Source organism: Podarcis tiliguerta, assembly GCF_965153285.1.
Source record: "Podarcis tiliguerta genome assembly, chromosome: 7".
NCBI classification, from domain to species: domain Eukaryota; kingdom Metazoa; phylum Chordata; class Lepidosauria; order Squamata; family Lacertidae; genus Podarcis; species Podarcis tiliguerta.
This window is the reverse complement of record NC_139540.1, coordinates 31,668,659-31,685,427: the sequence shown is the minus strand read 5'-3', so window position 1 is coordinate 31,685,427 and position 16,769 is coordinate 31,668,659. Positions and strand designations below refer to the sequence as shown.

General features: G+C 42.4%; 2 protein-coding genes across 3 annotated transcripts; both read left to right on the top strand.

Moving 5' to 3' along the window:
* Positions 1 to 3,205: 3,205 nt before the first annotated feature.
* TMEM70 (transmembrane protein 70) lies at positions 3,206 to 5,039 on the top strand. The gene is made up of 3 exons (XM_083449847.1): positions 3,206 to 3,499; positions 3,697 to 3,808; positions 4,424 to 5,039. Exons 1-3 carry the CDS (start codon positions 3,293 to 3,295, stop codon positions 4,870 to 4,872), a joined length of 768 nt encoding a protein of 255 aa, XP_083305973.1. The 5' UTR covers positions 3,206 to 3,292; the 3' UTR covers positions 4,873 to 5,039.
* Positions 5,040 to 6,704: 1,665 nt separating this feature from the next.
* On the top strand, positions 6,705 to 16,203 carry LY96 (lymphocyte antigen 96). Of its 2 annotated transcripts, XM_083449845.1 has the most exons (6): positions 6,715 to 7,142; positions 8,759 to 8,874; positions 11,128 to 11,223; positions 12,200 to 12,328; positions 13,563 to 13,615; positions 14,716 to 16,203. In XM_083449845.1, the coding sequence occupies exons 1-6, from the start codon at positions 7,108 to 7,110 to the stop codon at positions 14,815 to 14,817; spliced, it is 531 nt and encodes a 176-aa protein (XP_083305971.1). In that variant the 5' UTR covers positions 6,715 to 7,107; the 3' UTR covers positions 14,818 to 16,203. The 2 variants fall into 2 exon arrangements, with proteins under 2 accessions (XP_083305972.1, XP_083305971.1); XM_083449846.1 differs by lacking the exon at positions 13,563 to 13,615 and having other exon boundaries at positions 6,705 to 7,142.
* The last annotated feature ends 566 nt before the right edge of the window (positions 16,204 to 16,769 follow it).

The following is a 16,769-nucleotide window of genomic DNA, read 5'->3' as shown; positions in this document are numbered from 1 at the left end:
TTTTTCAGTTAGACTGTAAATGTTGATATGACTGAAGTATGATTTAGTGTTCTAAGTAAATCACTAAACCACCTTGGGCTAGTCACACTTCTCTGAAGTCTCTCAGCCTCACTCACCTCACTTGTTGTGGGGGAGGAAGGGAAAGGAGATTGTTAGCCACTTTGAGACTCCTTAAGGGGAGTGAAAGGTGGAGTATCAAGTCCAAACTCTTCTTCTTCTAATACATTTTTTAAAAGTTTCCAGGTGTTTATTTTTTAGTGGTAGAAAATCTGTAGAAAACGTGGTCTATTGTTCTCCAGTGCATATAATGCACTCCCAAGGAACCCTCTCCTACTTTGTATTCAACATTTTCTGAGACAGGTTTATGACTTACTGAAGCCCACACCGTAATCTTTATAGCTGAGCTAGGATTTTAACTTGAATACTCCTACTCCAAATCCCAGCATTCCATTCACTAATTCACACTGGCTTTTCAAATGAATTGATGTGGATTACTTCACTTGCTTTCTGAGACAGACCATTCTGCAGAATTGGTGAGGGGCATAGTGGATTCTGAATTTTTGTCAGATTGTCAGGGTTCTAAATCACATCTTATAAGGTTTTGTGATTATAATAAATGGCTAGGTCAACCCAGTTGTATGGGTGAGGCATATTCTTATTTTGTTGCTTGTGCTATGATTTTAAACACTAAAATCTGCTCCATTTTTATCCCAACCTTCCTTAGGATGGTGGTATATTATTATTATTCCCTGCCCCACACTTATTTTACCCTGAAAACAACTATTTATGAGGTAGGTTAGGCTAAAAAGAAAACCACTGGCATAAAGTCTACAGTGAGCTTCATAGCGATTTTCCTGGTCCTAGTCCAACCCTAACTCCTACACTTCAGTCTCTGCTGTAACACAGTTGCCCTATAATTCACACATTGGCGTAGCTGTAGGCACAGTTTCACTTGGTATTTTAGTGCAATATGGTCCTCTTCTGAACAGGAGCAAGTTCCCCCATTTAAATGCTCTGCTGCTGCAACTGCTAAAACAAAGCAAAGAGAAGTTAAGCTCAAATTCAAGCCAAAAGCTCAAAATGTTATGGAGTAACTTGACTATAAAAGAAGCACATGTGCTCATAGTGCCTGTAGTTTTGAGTGGCTTAGGTCAAAAGTTTTCAACTTTTTTGAGTCCACGGCTCCCTTACCAACTACATTCTTTCTGTGGCACCCCTGTGGGGCTTAGGAGCCCAGTTATGTCACCCCTTGCCTGTAGAGCTGAGTGTCCCTCACCCTTTCTTGAATACCCTCCCTTGTGGAGTGTTCCCTCAGCCTCTTCTTGGGAGTCCTCTGGGCAGTCACTGCTGCCGCCCCTGGTCTCTTGAGGTGCCCCACCCCAAAGAGAGGTGCCTCCTGACACTGCTCCACAGGGGCCTGGGACTTGCCTGTCCATTCCCAAAGCAAGGGTTGGCAGACTGGCTGGTTGGGCTCCCTCGCCCACTTGCTTGCTTACTCCGAGGCTGCCTCAGCTCCTGGCAACCAGCCCAAGAGGTAGCATTTGCCAGGGGAGCTTGTAACCAGGGCTGCTGCAACAAACAACTGTGGAAGCCTTGGGGAGGCAGGGGCATGAGAGGGAATCAGGAGGGAAGGAAAGAGGGACAGAGGCCAATGTTGCCGACGGCACCCCTGACAATCATTCAAAGCACCCCAGGGTGCCATGCCACACTGGTTGAAAACCACTGGCTTAGGTCAGTAAGCCCTAATTTTTCAGAATGTTTTACATTTTAAATTATAACCCAAATTGGATCTGTTGTTAATGTTGTATCTGATCTTCACCATAAGATCCCAAACAAATTGCTTGCTGCTGAAATACTCCCATTTTTTTGCTGTTTAGGGAATACAATTAAGGAAATGAGATTTCAGTATCTATCCATCCCACCATAAATATTGGGCCATCAAAAACCACACATTTATGCTGCAGTGAACACAACACTATTGCCAAGCAACATGTCCAGCCAAATCCCTCAAGCATGTTATTCCTGGAAACAACTGATTTGTCTACAGATAAGGAACTTACAGTATTTAAATGCCACTGTGCTCTTTTGAAAAAGTCTTAGGCCACCTCTAATCATGTTTGTGCTACCTGGTGTCTGTTTCAAATGACGTGTGCCACACCTGAAAGCAGCCCTGTTTAGGGAAGTTTTTAATGTTTGATCTTTGTGTTTTTAATATTCTGTTGGGACCCGCCCAGAGTGGCTGGGGAAACCCAGCCAGATGGGTGGGGTATAAATTAACAACAACAACAACAATAATAATAATATAAAACTTGGTTATTTATGCCAACCTGGGCAGAGCATTTTCCAATACAAGACCATAGATAAAATGGCTCTATGGCTTTATTTGAGCTGCAGCCCTGTTGTGGAATAAAACTACTTTGACCTAAAAACTGAAAACATGATGGGAAACTTTGGAACCCATGCAGAATGCTTTACTAAAAACAGTGCAATTCCATGTGCTTGTGGCCTCTTGTTCTCTATAAATGTGCAATTTGCCCAACTGGCTCCCCCTCCCCTTTCAAATTTGATAAATAGTAAAACATTTTACTAATGTTATACCTACTTGTTTTTATGTTTCGCTTTTTTACTTTGTATTTCACTGACCAAAGCACACTTGGTGAGAAGGTGGGATAGAAATCTAATTAATAAAGTTTACTCGCAATTGAGCCCCATTATGCTCCATAGTTCTTACTCTCCGGATCTTGATCTTAGGATCCCTTCCAGAAACAGCAGGGCCTTTAAAGACTAGAAATCAGAATATCATTTCTATTCTGTGATATTAAGCAGGGTCGGGCGGACTTCAGGCTTGCAGGATCTTTTGTTTTGTTTTGTAGACTAGATCTGGATTCTGGTTCCCAAAAAAACAAAACGAATCCTGAGTCCAAAGCCAAAAATGATAGGAGCTCACAGCCTTTTCACCCAATATACCCAAACTTTCTTTAGTACAAATTAGGGCGGGGGCGGGGGTGTTGTTGCTGCTGCTGTCCGAAAGAATCCTTCCTGCAGGTGTACTAACAGATCCCGATTTATCACCTAAATGGCCAGAATTCCAGGCAGGTTTGTAACCCAAAGATCCCGCTTTCCTAGCGAACGCCTGTCTTAAAATCCACGTGTGAGAAGCGAGCAAAGGCGAACAGGCTCCCAGCCCCTCCTTCCCGGCCAAGCTGCACCGGAAGGGGAAGGACCGAGGCGGCGGCGGCGGCTCTGCTTGCCCTGGATCTGCCTTAAGCAGAGAAGGACGTGGGTGCAGGAGATGCTGCTCCGGGCTGGGGTTCGCCTTCGCGCGCCCAGCCTCCGACTGTGGCTGCGGGGCACCGGAAGATGTCATGCACTCCTGCTTACCGAGAAGCATCCTGGAATCCTGGAGCCGGGCCGGCGCTCCGTGGCTGCCCTATGCAGGCCGCGATTCGGGTGGCGTGGAGCCCCGGGATCCCTCTCCGCGATCGTGGGGAACGAGCAGGTGCTGCCGCGTGGAGCACTTCTTTTTCTAGTATCCCGGGAGCGCTCGCTTTAATTCTGAAGGGGGTCACGTGACAGGCGGTGGATAGTTCACTCGTCAGATGCACTGCTAGCCATGAGCTATATGATTTAGTGAATGGTGCATGTAGATATAACAATCTGAAACTCAAAATACATGTTTATCTGTTTTTGCTGTAGGTTCCATCTCTCCACGTGCAGCCTCTTCGCTGCTTCAGCACATCCTCCCTGCATGAAGATTCTGAACATGGCAGATTAGTTTATCGTGGAAATTTGGCAAAGGCAGTGTTAGGTGAGTATATTAGGGTTAGGTGACTTGTTATGCTTTGGTTTTGAACACACTGAAGTATTTAAAATTAGTTTTCACTGGGAATTGGGACCCTCTGTCCACCAGAAACTTGTGTAAAGGACGTAAGTCTGAATGCCTTGCTTCTATGGCAGTTGAGGATTTGCCAAGTTAATTTGATAGCTGGGGGGGAGTGTCAGCAGTGCAGCACTGCTTCTCCTGGTCTTTGATATGCCTAGTGGCAATAAGTCACTCTCTGTAGCCCAGGGCTGCATCATCATCATCATCATCATCATTTATACCCCGCCCATCTGGCTGGTTTTCCCCAGCCACTCCCGGTGGCTCCCAACAGAATATTAAAAACATGATAAAACACCAAACGTTAAAAACTTCCTTAAGCACAGTACATTTAAAGCACATTCTGCCCCCCTTCCCCAAAATCATAAGAACTGTAGTTTGTTAAGGGTGCTGGGAATCGTAGCTCTGTGAGGGTTAAACAACAGTCATATGGTGTTTTTTTGGGGGGGGGGTGTCTAACATGGTAACAGCTGCCCTTCTGAGGATGTATGAGCTCACAAGCTATTTCCAGTCTCTAAATATTAATTTGTCTTTCTCTTGCAGGCGTGAAGTTCTTCTCTTACTCTACCAGCATGTTTAGTCTTAGCATGATACCTATTATCTTCTACAAAACTGGTGTGCCTGTCGACAACCTTCCTTTGCAAGTTATGTTTTACAGTGTTATAGGATTCTTTACATTTGTAACTCCAGTTACTCTGCATTTGATTACCAAGGGCTACATCATCCGCCTGTACCACAAGCCTGAAACAGACACGTACACAGCTATTACCTATAATGCTATTTTGGCGGAAAAGAAAACTGTGTTCCATCAAAATGATGTGAAGGTTCCCGACATCAGCAAGATGTTCACAACATTTTATGCTAAAACGAAATCAATGCTTGTTAACCCTATGCTTTTTCAATATCCTCAAGACTATAATCACCTTATGGGTTATGACAAGCCCTTCACGTTTGACTTCGAAGAATCAAAAGAATCCAGCGAAGGGAAATAGATGTTTCTGAATAAAATGTGTGTATACGTGCAGACTATTCAGAATTCTTTTATAGAATCCAGGATACAAAATCCCAGAGCAGTTTTTTTTTCTTCATTAAAAGTAGTTTGTTCAGTAAACGGAACACTGATTAAAATGAATAAAACTGGAGTTGGTTACAAAAGGAATTTACATAAACGGGATGATGTTTGGTCCATCTTTGATTAGCTTAAGGCTTGCTTTTAATCATACGAAAGAGTCTTTTGGTCATCTTTGGAAAATCTAATTAAGCCAACATATGCATGAACTCCTTACAACCTCACACAGCTCTTTTGCCCTTTATTCAAGTAGGGAAACAATTCAGGAAGCCGCATTAACCGTGGTTTTCCATTTCTGATGTAACAGGAACGACAGTTAATGACTTTCCAAACAAGCCAGGATTCAGAACCATTAAATATAGCTTCCTGTGCAGATGGAACAGTTCTTAAATTGCTGGGAGAGTGTATGGTTAAGAAAGGGTTAAGATTTTGGTGTACCTGTAAACCTCTTTGGTCTCAAATGTTAAGAACTGAATATCCTGAGAAGACTACTGTATCAAGGAATGCACAAGTGTTTGCTAAGATGTCTCTACCTATATAAACCACTAGAGGGACTCATAACTGTAGCATTGGTGAGGCCTTTGAAAATAGCCACATCTTTAAAGACTCTTGACATAAACAAGCATTACAGGCAGCTGTATAATAATTCCAAGAAGTGGAACTATTAACACAATATTTTTCATTTTATTTTGTAGAATTATAAAATGCATCCAAATGCTACTGATGTGGTATGCAATAAAATACAAAGAAACGTACTGAATATGCTAAAAATCCAACAATTTATACGATATTACGGTTAATATTCCATAAATTTGTGGGGGTCACAAATTAGGAAGTCGTAAATTTATTCAGCAGCTACCTAAGTATCAAGACGCTAGGTGCTTGTCTAACATCAAGTAACTGATTTCAGAGAGTTTGAGCTGCAGCACTGAAAGCCCAGTTTTCTAGTACAAACTAAGCACCCCCGGGGCATGCGGTACTCTAGGCAGTGGCCCTTGTGAGCAGTGAAGTTGTTGGGCAGGGTTATATCAGACAAGGTGGTTCCTTGGATAATTTGGTCCCAAGTTGCTTAGGTCTGTAAATACCTAAAACCAAAATCTTGAACACTGGTTGGTACCATACTGACAGCCAGTAAATCTCCCTCAGAGGTGTTACATAGTGTTGGTGTCAGGGACTGGCATGACACTGAAGAGTGTGCACCAGGGGAAGGAGGGCTGTGATTTGTGGGGAACTGGACCAGCCAGGAGGCCAGAGGCAGGGGCAGCTTCTAGAGCAGGAAGAAACAGGTCAGACAAGTGAAGAGCCAGGTGCTTCCCCACCGTCTCCTGCACCACTGTCTCTCAGAACCAGGAAGGGATTGAAAAGGGATGACTAGAGGAAGTTGCCACAAAGGCACAGACTACAGCTGTGTGTACATAGCCCTTTGGGGGAAGGTATATAAACTGGTGGAGGGGGAGTGGTCCCTTGCATAGAGTGCAGACCTGGGAACAGCTGCCAAGATGTTAGAACTGGTGTGTGTAGGAATCCAGAGCTGTAGAAGTGACTGTATTACCTTTGGCACTAAAGAATTAACTATCTGCCTGTGCATTCCTTTGGCTGGGAAATGCCCTTGACAGTTGATGCGATGTTCCAGTCAACAACTTAGCTGCTGCACTCCAGCTGCAACTTCTAAACTAAGCCTGGAGGAAGCCCTACATTGAGCACATTGAAGGAATACCATCTTGAGGTTGCCACAACGGCCAAGCTATCTTAGTCCAGGAATGGCCATAGGTCTCTTACTAACTGACTTGCTACAGAGACCTGCTAAAGGGCAGGAAACTGCAAGAAGGAAGTAGCGGGAGGGAATGACTCGTGGTTGTCTGTATACTAATGCACAGAGTATGGGAAACAAGCAAGATGAATTGGAGCTGTTAATACAGGATGGCAAATATGACCTAACAGGCATTACTGAAACCTGATGGGATGAGACTTATGACAGGAATGTGTCATAGACTTATAGGGGGGTCTTTCTGGTGGGCACCAGTGTCTACTCAGATAACTAGTTTCCTGGGATCTCTTATAAGTTCATAGTGTAGTTATGCCAATTAATGCGTATAAGGGAGTTCCATGTATTCTAGTAGCAGACCTCCATTTTTGGGGCCCTGAAGCTTGAGCGGTCATGGGGGCCCCTTCACAACCAGCAGCGAGGTCTGGGTAAGCCCTGCTTTCTTCTTTAATGGGGTTGTTCCACAACAGATCACCACACCTTTACAACATCTGTGCTTCTTGTTGTTTAGTCGTGTCCAGCTCTTCGTGACCCCATGGACCAGAGCACGCCAGGCACTTCTGTCTTCCGCTGCCTCCCGCAGTTTGGTCAGGCTCATGTATGTAGCTTCGAGAACACTGTCCAACCATCTCGTCCTCTGTCGTTCCCTTCTCCTTGTGCCCTCCATCATTCCCAACATCAGGGTCTTTTCTAGCATCTGTGCTACTGACTCTCAAACTTCGGGATTGTAAAAATATATGCAACAAAAAATTGATCCATTTGAATCATGCAAGTCAAATTGAGTCTACTAGACCCCCCAAAATTAAGCAACGTGGACCCCTTCAGGGACCCTGACCCTTAAGATTAATTAGTTCCATAGTAGATCCACCCCTGGTGTATCCTAATGATATCAAAGTCCAGAGATTTCATAGCAATAATATGTTCTACAGGAAATGTTTCTATGCAGGTGCTCTGGGAAAACAATATTCTCATACATAGCATGTATCTCAATAAACAGGGACGCAGTTGGCGCTGTGGTCTAAACCACTGAGCCTCTTGGGCTTGCTGATCAGAAGGTCGGCGGTTCGAATCCCTGCGACAGGGTGAGCTCCCGTTGCTTAGTCCCAGCTCCTGCCCACCTAGTTCAAAAGCATGTCAAAGTGCAAGTAGATAAATAGGTACTGCTCTGGCGGGAAGGTAAACGGCGTTTCCGTGCGCTGCTCAGGTTTCACCAGAAGCTGCTTAGTCATGCTGGCCAAATGACCCGGATGCTGTCCGCAGACAAATGCTAGCTCCCTTGGCCTATAGAGCGAGATGAGCGCCGCAACCCCAGAGTCGTCTGCAACTGGACCTAATGGTCGGGGTACCTTATTCAGATCTAGAAATATTTTCTGAATTTCTTTTTAACCATAACAGTTTCACCTACTACCTTTTATAAACTACACACACAGAGAGAGAGAGAGAGAGAAAGAGAGAGAGGTGTCATTCCACTTTATTAGTTCTGAAATGCCAAATCACTGCATTTTTATTGTCTGGTATTTGGAGGACACAACAGAGGAAGTACAAAAACAACAACCCTTGAATAACTGTGATATGAAATATTATAGGATTTCAGCCACAAGCTATAGGACAGGCACAGATGGGAGGGGAAGCAATATGTGCATCCCCAAAATCTTTGCAGGCATTAAAATCAGGGTTATGCATGACCACTCTGGTACCATCATGAACTCAGATGATCACGAGCAACTTCCTCATTTGATATTGTGAGACAAACATGTTGGTTCAATAGTTTTCTCTCTTGCCTTTTTAGAATTCACTTCTTGAAATGTAGTTTTGTTTAGATAATCAGGCAAAAATATTCTTCTTAAGCAACTGGGAAAGGCTTTCAAGCATTTGTAGCGCACCTTCTGTAGAAGCATAATTAAAAGCGACAAGGGGGAAAAAAGCCCCTGAAATCACATGTCTGAGGGTGGGTGACTAAGCGTAACTTTCTTCCTCTTAAGTAAAAATGATGCAATACCGTCTTGTATCCTTCTATGGGACCTGCTCTCGAAATGGTTTACAGACATAGAAACATGTTCCTGCTTGTTATGATTCTCTCCGTTTGTGGATTTACTGTGGCAGAAGAAAGACACCTGCTTTGCAGTTCAGACGACGTAGACATTTTATATTCCAACTGCAGTAAGTAAAGTATCAGATGGCTCTAATTTCCAATAGCGTTTGTGAAATAATTAGGATCACTTCCCCCTTTCCTCTGATTAAAGCTCCAGGTGTTTTCATTAGGATTGCACATGTTAATTTCGGTCTCCAATATCCATTTCTTTAAGTAAGACAGAAAAAAAGAGTGTGTTGCAAATAACGCTGGAGAACAACATGAATATGAATTCATGAACATGAATTGCTGGCTTTTATAGTTTTCAAGGGAGATCAGCCATTGCTTCTCGGTCCTAATATACTTTGGTGCTATTGGAGATATTTCACACTTGGCACATACTAGCTGAGGGCCAAATTCAGTTGTTTTCATACATCTCACGTCTCTTTAAACATTTGCAAACAGCAGTTCTGTGGGGGTAGGGGTGTGATTTGAATGTGACCAGGCCAGGATATGTGCATAACTCTTACTACCTGCCTCCATTTCCCCCCAACAGAAGTCACACACAGTTATTTGCTATGTTATGGAAAAAGTTATGTGTGCATGCTAGTGTGACAAGCAGCACTTTAGGGAAAGCAATTTTCACAGGAGAAAGTGTGTTTGTGTATAAAGGTTTACACCCCTCGCCCTGCATGTCAGTGCTGATCTGGGTCGGCCTCCCCCGAGGTGGCTGCCATTTCTAAAACTTCACACAGATCAGAGATGCTGGTGCCTCACCCAGTTTGTTTGTCCTTCTGTGAGCCTGTAGACAGCTTCCTCATTCACCATCTTAACACTCTGTAACATATTATTGTTGGGCCTCTGCCAAGCTCTCTCCCGGAAACTTCTTCCTCTTCTTCTTGCTTCTCTTTATTACTTACGGTACTTTCCGTCCAAGGAAGAGTGCTGTGCAATTCAAAAGATTGCTCATTATCTTATGACTTTCACTTGGCCTTGATGAAGATATCATGCTACTGCTATTGTGTGTCCAGGCGGAGACCCCCGGCCCAGAGAGACGACCAGAAGGAATAATGACTCGTGACAAAGTGTTATGGAATAAAAATTGGCCACAACTTTATTAAACCTTTCAGATGGAGGAAGACCTTGGCTTAGGCATTGGGCGTGTATCTCTCCCAGCCCCACCAGTCGGGGGAACTGGGGCTCCTCAGGGTGAATGGGATATGGGAGGGTGCACAGCAAGACGCTTGTATATGCTGGCAGCCCACCCCATATCCCCGCAATGCAGGGGAGTTCACTTGACAACCTTTCAGTGTATAGCCAGTGACTCCCATATACAAACCCCTTTAAGAGGGGACCCTGGAATTGCTTCCCTGGGGGGGAGGTTGTGAATCATCACTTCATGCCCCCCCCACCATTAAGGTAAGATAGCTTAAAGGATTCCGCGGTTGCTGCTGGCTCCGCCTCCTATTTAAGCAACTGGCCCCACCTCCCTGTGGTGCTGATTGGCTGAGGTTAGGCGGGAACCTCCAATGACTAGCACAGGGAGGGAGGCCAGCCCAAACAGCTGGTGGGTCCCACGTGACCAAGGTGCTGTGCGGGGTGCCGCAAAGGGCGCCCACAAAGGAAGGTGTGAGCGCTCATTGTTTAGAAAGTGCAGGTGGTTAGCTAAAGGAGTATTAAAAAATATTTATGTGGATAACCATAAAAGGGTGGCTTTACTGTATTTCCAAGATCAATGGATAAAGTAGCACAATGCAACATGGGTGTCTGTAGTACTGTACTCCAGAGTGATCAGGAAAAGCCAGAGAGACAGAGCAATGCTTGATTTCTGTTTGAATCTAAGGCTGCTGCGATGGGAAAAGCAAGACCCTTTTGGAGTGTTTTTTTTTTTAAATTTTAAACAAAACTGATTCCTTATTTATTTTATAAGCTTTTTAGATTTTGAATATACAGCAGACATTTTCCAAAAAAACCCAAACAAAAACTCTTCCCTCAGGGAAAACACTGTACAAGCTTCCTCTTATCACATGATTTTGGAAAACTTTATGTGCTTTGATTTGACCGTTTTGGAGTGTTAATGCTGCAAACCCCTCCATCATAGTCTTAGTTGTATCTCTCTCTCTCTCTCTCTCTCTCTCTCTCTCTCTCTCTCTCTCTGCTGTCCTTCATTCCAAAGGAATCTCACACCTCTCAGAGATTGGGGTGACGTGCAACAATATTAACTTCAAAGGTGAAGTGTGTTGCATTTTGCATTTCAGCAGAGGCTCTAATAAGGAAGTTCAAAGCTTCATGCCATTTTGTAATGAGGTTTGCAACATTATTAAACTTTCTTTGTTACGCAGGTAGAGGCCTTCCAACAAAAGACTTCTCTTTTACAGTAGAGCCGTGTACACTAAAGCGTAATAGAAAATGGCGGGGAACTCTTTTCTGGATTCCAAGTAAGATATATTCCTATTTCAAGTAACACCAAGCTCATTGCTTTACATTACTACGAGATGCACTTCAACCTGAAAGTTTTATTCATTGCTGGGCTGTATTAACTGGTGGCTTTGTGCTTATGGGAGGTTTTTCCAGGGAGGTGGGGTGGGGATCTGATTGCCATATCCCATACTGCTTGGGAGGGGTGTGTCTCCCGATCTCCAGAAACACTTTTTTGGGAAGGGGTGCTAAGGTGAGGCAGGGTGTATTAGTGAAAATCACGTGCCCTGCCTTGCACTAGTGATACAACCTATGCCATAGAACTCCAGAAGGGATGCTGTTAAAACTTGGACAGAAGAAGAAGTTTATCACAGCTGCTCAAGGACAGAAAGCAGATGTTGAAAATCAACTCACAAATGAAGCCATTTTGTCCTTAGGCTTTTAGAGAAGATTTTATCATCATGTGGAGGTGGGAAGGAGAGACATTTGGCCTGAGCCAATCCCACTTCCATTGGTTTGTCCATACATCTCACATAATTTACCCTGGATTTAAATGTATTCTTATATTGTTTGTTCATTTAGAGGTTCTCTGTAATACTGCAAGCAAAGCAAACTTTTGTTGTTTTCTGGACATTTTATATTTGCTAATGCTTCTGAGAGCCAGGTATCCTTAGTGAATTTTCAATCCTGCGTTTGCTACTGAAAAGGGAATATGGGAAACAATTACACAATGGGAGAATGAAGCTTTTATCTGTTCCAAGCTGTGTGTGTGTGAAGAGGTGGAAGTATGAGGATAATAGTCTACAATTCATGTCTCATTCATATAGATTATTATACAAAATACATTGTAAAAATTCCTTTGGATTTGAATGAGCTCAGAAAGTGTTCTAGATCACAAGTGTATTTTTGCCTTCCCTGAGAAAGCCATTGAATGTTGTCAAGATTGTAACTGAAATTGTTGCCATGTAACATGCTTTATTGTGTTAATTTTTATAGGGGCTGATTTAACCATTTTGAGAGCACACGTAAACATATGGTCTAAAGGGTTTGAATCCGTAAAATGGAAAGGTACCCTTTGCGAAGGTGTGGATGATGGCTATACATTTTGTGGAGCTCTGAAGGGAGGTAAGAGTACCTTATGGCACCTTTAGCTGACACATAGGATCTGCATTTGCTCTTAGAAAAACATGTGCAGGATTTCAAGCTAAGTCTCCTGTTTATTTATTTGCTAAAGGTACTTGGACAGTTGTGTGTCCAAAAACTGGGACACATGCAGAACACAAGCAAAATCCTACAGGGACAAGAGTAAATCTCACATGGGGCCATCACTTTTTTCCCTCCATCACACTTTTCTAAATCTAGCAGGATCATAGCAGAACAACAGTTGTGACTTTTAAGTCTTTGCTACCAGGCTAAACTAATGATATAGTCAGTGGTAAAGTGGGGAAAGGACATAGTTTAGCTGTAGAGCATCTGCTTTGCCCACAGAAGGGCCCATGTTCAATTCCTGGCATCTCCAGGTATGGCTGGGAGGTTCTCCTGTCTGAAACCCTGGAGAACTACAGTCAGTGAGTGAAAGCAACACTGAGCCAAAGCGGTCAATGTTTTGATTCAGTGTAAGGCAGCCTCTCCCTCATACAGGCCTTACTCTTCCATCAATGACTTCCATAGGGCTAAATCAGTATTGCACTATTTTCTATGTACAAGGACAGTTCCATGTTAGCAAACATGCACCCACAGCGCTGTGCTAGGGCACATTTTCAGTTCACGTGGGATGCCATTAATACCATAGCACCTGGCCTCTGGAAAGTTGAGATGTGGCCCCTCTCACTACTGGCTATTTTTGATTTTGGAAAGGAAACTCTGGCACTTGGGAGACTTAGGGAAGTTAAACAGATTTTTTTCCTCCACAACAAAAAAGGGTAAAACTGAAGATGTGTCAGGAGACAGGATTCTTTCAAGAAACAGTAAATTTATATATTAAATTCAGTGTTTCTAAACAAGATGGAAAACATGCAGCTTATATTTACTTCAGTTCCTTAAACCAAATTGTAGAGGTGTTACAGTTTAGGCCTTAAAACTTAGGTTCTGAAACAAGGTGGTACTTTCTGTCAGTTTTCTATAAATCTCACTTCTGAGGTTCCTCTATTAGATGCTACACCTCTACATTTGTTCTAGAAATCCCACCCACTGAAGAAATGTGTAAACTTCTTAAGATGCAGATACAGTATTTGTATAATTGTAATTTTTTTCAGCTTGTATATAGAAAGGAAGTATACAAATTAAAAGTGAAATGAAAGAATAATGGGATAATGTTGTTTTTGTCATACTCAAGTTCTTGATGATTGTTCTTCTGCAGAGACAATAAACACAACTGTGAGAATCAGTGGTAGACAGCCAACCTATGAAGAGGTACTTTATGGAACAAAACTGAATACATAAGTATTATGTATTATTATTATTAATTAAATTTCTATACCATCCTTTATCTGAGAATCACAGGGCGGTTTACAGTATAAAAATATAAGAATAAATAGCATAGTAACAAACAAAACAATATTCCCCCCCCCCAACTTCAAAAGGCCATAGATTTGACTCATTAGAGTCAAAGGTCTGGGAGAAGATATGTAATGAAGGGACCAAGAGAGCCTTTCTCTTGAATGGAGTGGCTAACTTGGTGTTATGTATAGGGTGTGTCATTTTATGGGGTGAAACTTAATTTTTGCAAATTTCTTCCATGAGCGATCTTTAAAATATGTTTTTGGGTGTGATGAATTCAATTCTGCTATTATTTTTGTGAGTGGACAACATTTAGCAGTGCTCATGGTTTGTTCCTCTCCAGATAAACCACAAATGGAAACCAAGCTTTGTTCTTAGCTTACAATTTGTGTTTTGTTTAAGAAATCACAAGCTCTGGGTCACACATAACTCCATGGTTTATTCCCAAGGGAGGAGGGAAGTGAGTACAATTAATCAGCATGCATCAGCACTATGGTTTATTCACAGTAAATAAACACAGCATGCAGCATGCAGTATGGCATGCACCAACTTCTTGAATAGCTTTCTGCTTCAGATTACAGGAACAACTGTTGGCTTGCTGGCGAGCCCATCCTTTTGAGGATGGAGGCTGCCTTCCATTGACATGAATGAACAGTTTGCTTATCTGGGAGTGTCACATGTGCAGATGAATACACACACGGCTTGGTTTAACTTGCCAAGGACTATATTGTGTGCAATCACTTTTATGAATACTCTGATATGTCAATGCTGTGTTACCTAACATTCTGGGAAATTTTTCAAAAAGACAGAAACCAGTAAGTAATAATACAAATGCTTGTTGACGCATTGGACAACTGACTCACTATTCCGGAATCCCCTGAAGTATCAACTTGAGGCGACTTCAGCAGATGGTTCTAAACTAGCCCTCAGCTCCAAAGAAATTGCTGGGACTTAAGAATGCACAATATAAGTACCTTTCACAATTACAAATCAACTCATTTTCTTTCTTTTAGGGAGAATACACAATTGTTGTAAAAGCGTTCGCTGGTCATCACATGGAGCTGATAGCTTGCCTGAATTACACAATTATCATTAAACAGCCACTTTCAAACTAAAGAAGTTCTTCTCAACCATTTCACAGCACAAGAGCTATTTTCCAGAGAGCAGTGGAATCAAATCTAGTCACAGAAATAATCAGCTGAAAGGTTCTGGTTTTCCAGGACTGTTGTCTGAAAAATTAGAAGATGAAAGCAAATGTTCATTTCTATCACTGCTGTTGCTAAAGGCTGGTTCTGTGTGTGTGACATTTACACATATGCACACACACCATATGAGTACACACATCTGTGTACTTCTTGAGCAGCAACTGGTTGCTTTCATAATTTACTGAACATTTTTGGTATCTGATTAAAAGTACTGCCGTGACTGCCTTTTCTTTCTTGCTATTTTTCCCACATCACTCTCTGCTAATTCACCAACAGCTTGTATAAAAGCAAGTATAAATGCAGGAGGCCACAGGAGTAAGCTTTGGGCTTAGCACACCCGTTTTGCTTTTCACTGCCCACAGAACTGCAACATAAGCCAAGGTGCATGTACAATGTCCACATGACATGGTCAGGTGATCTGTGTGTCATACTGCATTTTGATTGGATCGTCTATTTTAACTGCTTTGAGACTCTACTGACAGGCTGCACACCCAAAAGAAGCAGCTTAGGAACCGTTGAAAATATCACAGGCTTCCCTAAGGTCATGATGCCTCTTGCACATCCTGCAAAGCTTATGATGTCACTTGCTGAATTTCAGATGCCGGCCATTCTGAGCAATTCAGATTTTGTGGCCAAAGCTGAATGAGGAATCCTTAACAAAGGGTCCATTGCAGAGAACAATACATTTGTGTTTGATGAATGGCAGCAACAAAGCACGTTGCGGTAAGGGAGTGTATAGAAAATGGTGACATCACACCCTGTTCCACTTACCGCTTTCCATGAAGATGAGAAAGCCAAGGCTGGTGCTTAATTTCACTTTTCAATGCTTCCTTTGTCACACTTCAGAAGAAACGGAACAAAAGAGCATTGTCTCAATGAACAAGGAATTATTGATGTTCCCTGTGCATCATCTAGCATCACAGTGTCTGCTGCAACTGTGGGTATTCCTTTTTTCACATTAATATGTCACAGCCAGGTGGTTTCTAGTGAAAGAACTCTTAAGGAATGCCGGAGTTCCTTTGAGGAGACAACAAAGAGGCTTGTGACAATGAACAGATTTATTGTGGCATAAGCTTTTGTGGACGAGAGCCCACTTCATCAGATGCCTGAAGTATTATCCTCAGCTGACAGATGTACTCATAAACACACGCAAGCACAGAGCAAACAAATATGAGCAGTGAGTTCCAAAGACCACGGAGACCAGAGATACAGTCTGTTACATTTCAACACAAAGCTGAAATTTATACAAGAGAATAGAGGTCTTTGGCAATACCTTTTGCCGTATTTACCATTTAACTCCCCCCCCCCCAAATATACCACAGAAACAGTACCCAAAGCAACTAAAGATAGATGTTCATTTTGTATGTTTTTAAACATGGAAAAGATTGCCAAAATAAAAATACCTTCCATTGTTTCTGGAAAGTACAGATAGTGGGTGCCTCTTGTACCTTAACAGGGGTACTGTTCCACCAATACAGCCATAAGTGAATACAATCAAATGCTTTTGTAAATTCTAATGTATCAGTTTCAGATTGGAGTCACGATTTGATGTTCTTTTTCAGAATAATGGTGATGTGAAATTTGTTGCAAACTAGAAACAGAGTGCCTGGGAGACTCCTGTTCATTTTTAATGCAGCCATTTCAATGTCCTATTTTGATGCCCGTTTCTTATTTTGCATAAAGGTTGGTCTGTGTGCCCAGAACAGAATAAGGAAGGACATGCTTGTCAGGTGACTTATTCCCAGGGCGAATGAAATAATAAAATGAGACATCCAAAATATAGAATATGTTTGGAAAACAGCAATCATAAGCAGCATAAAACAGAAAAGACGATAAGAAATAATAATAATGGAGATAAAGTG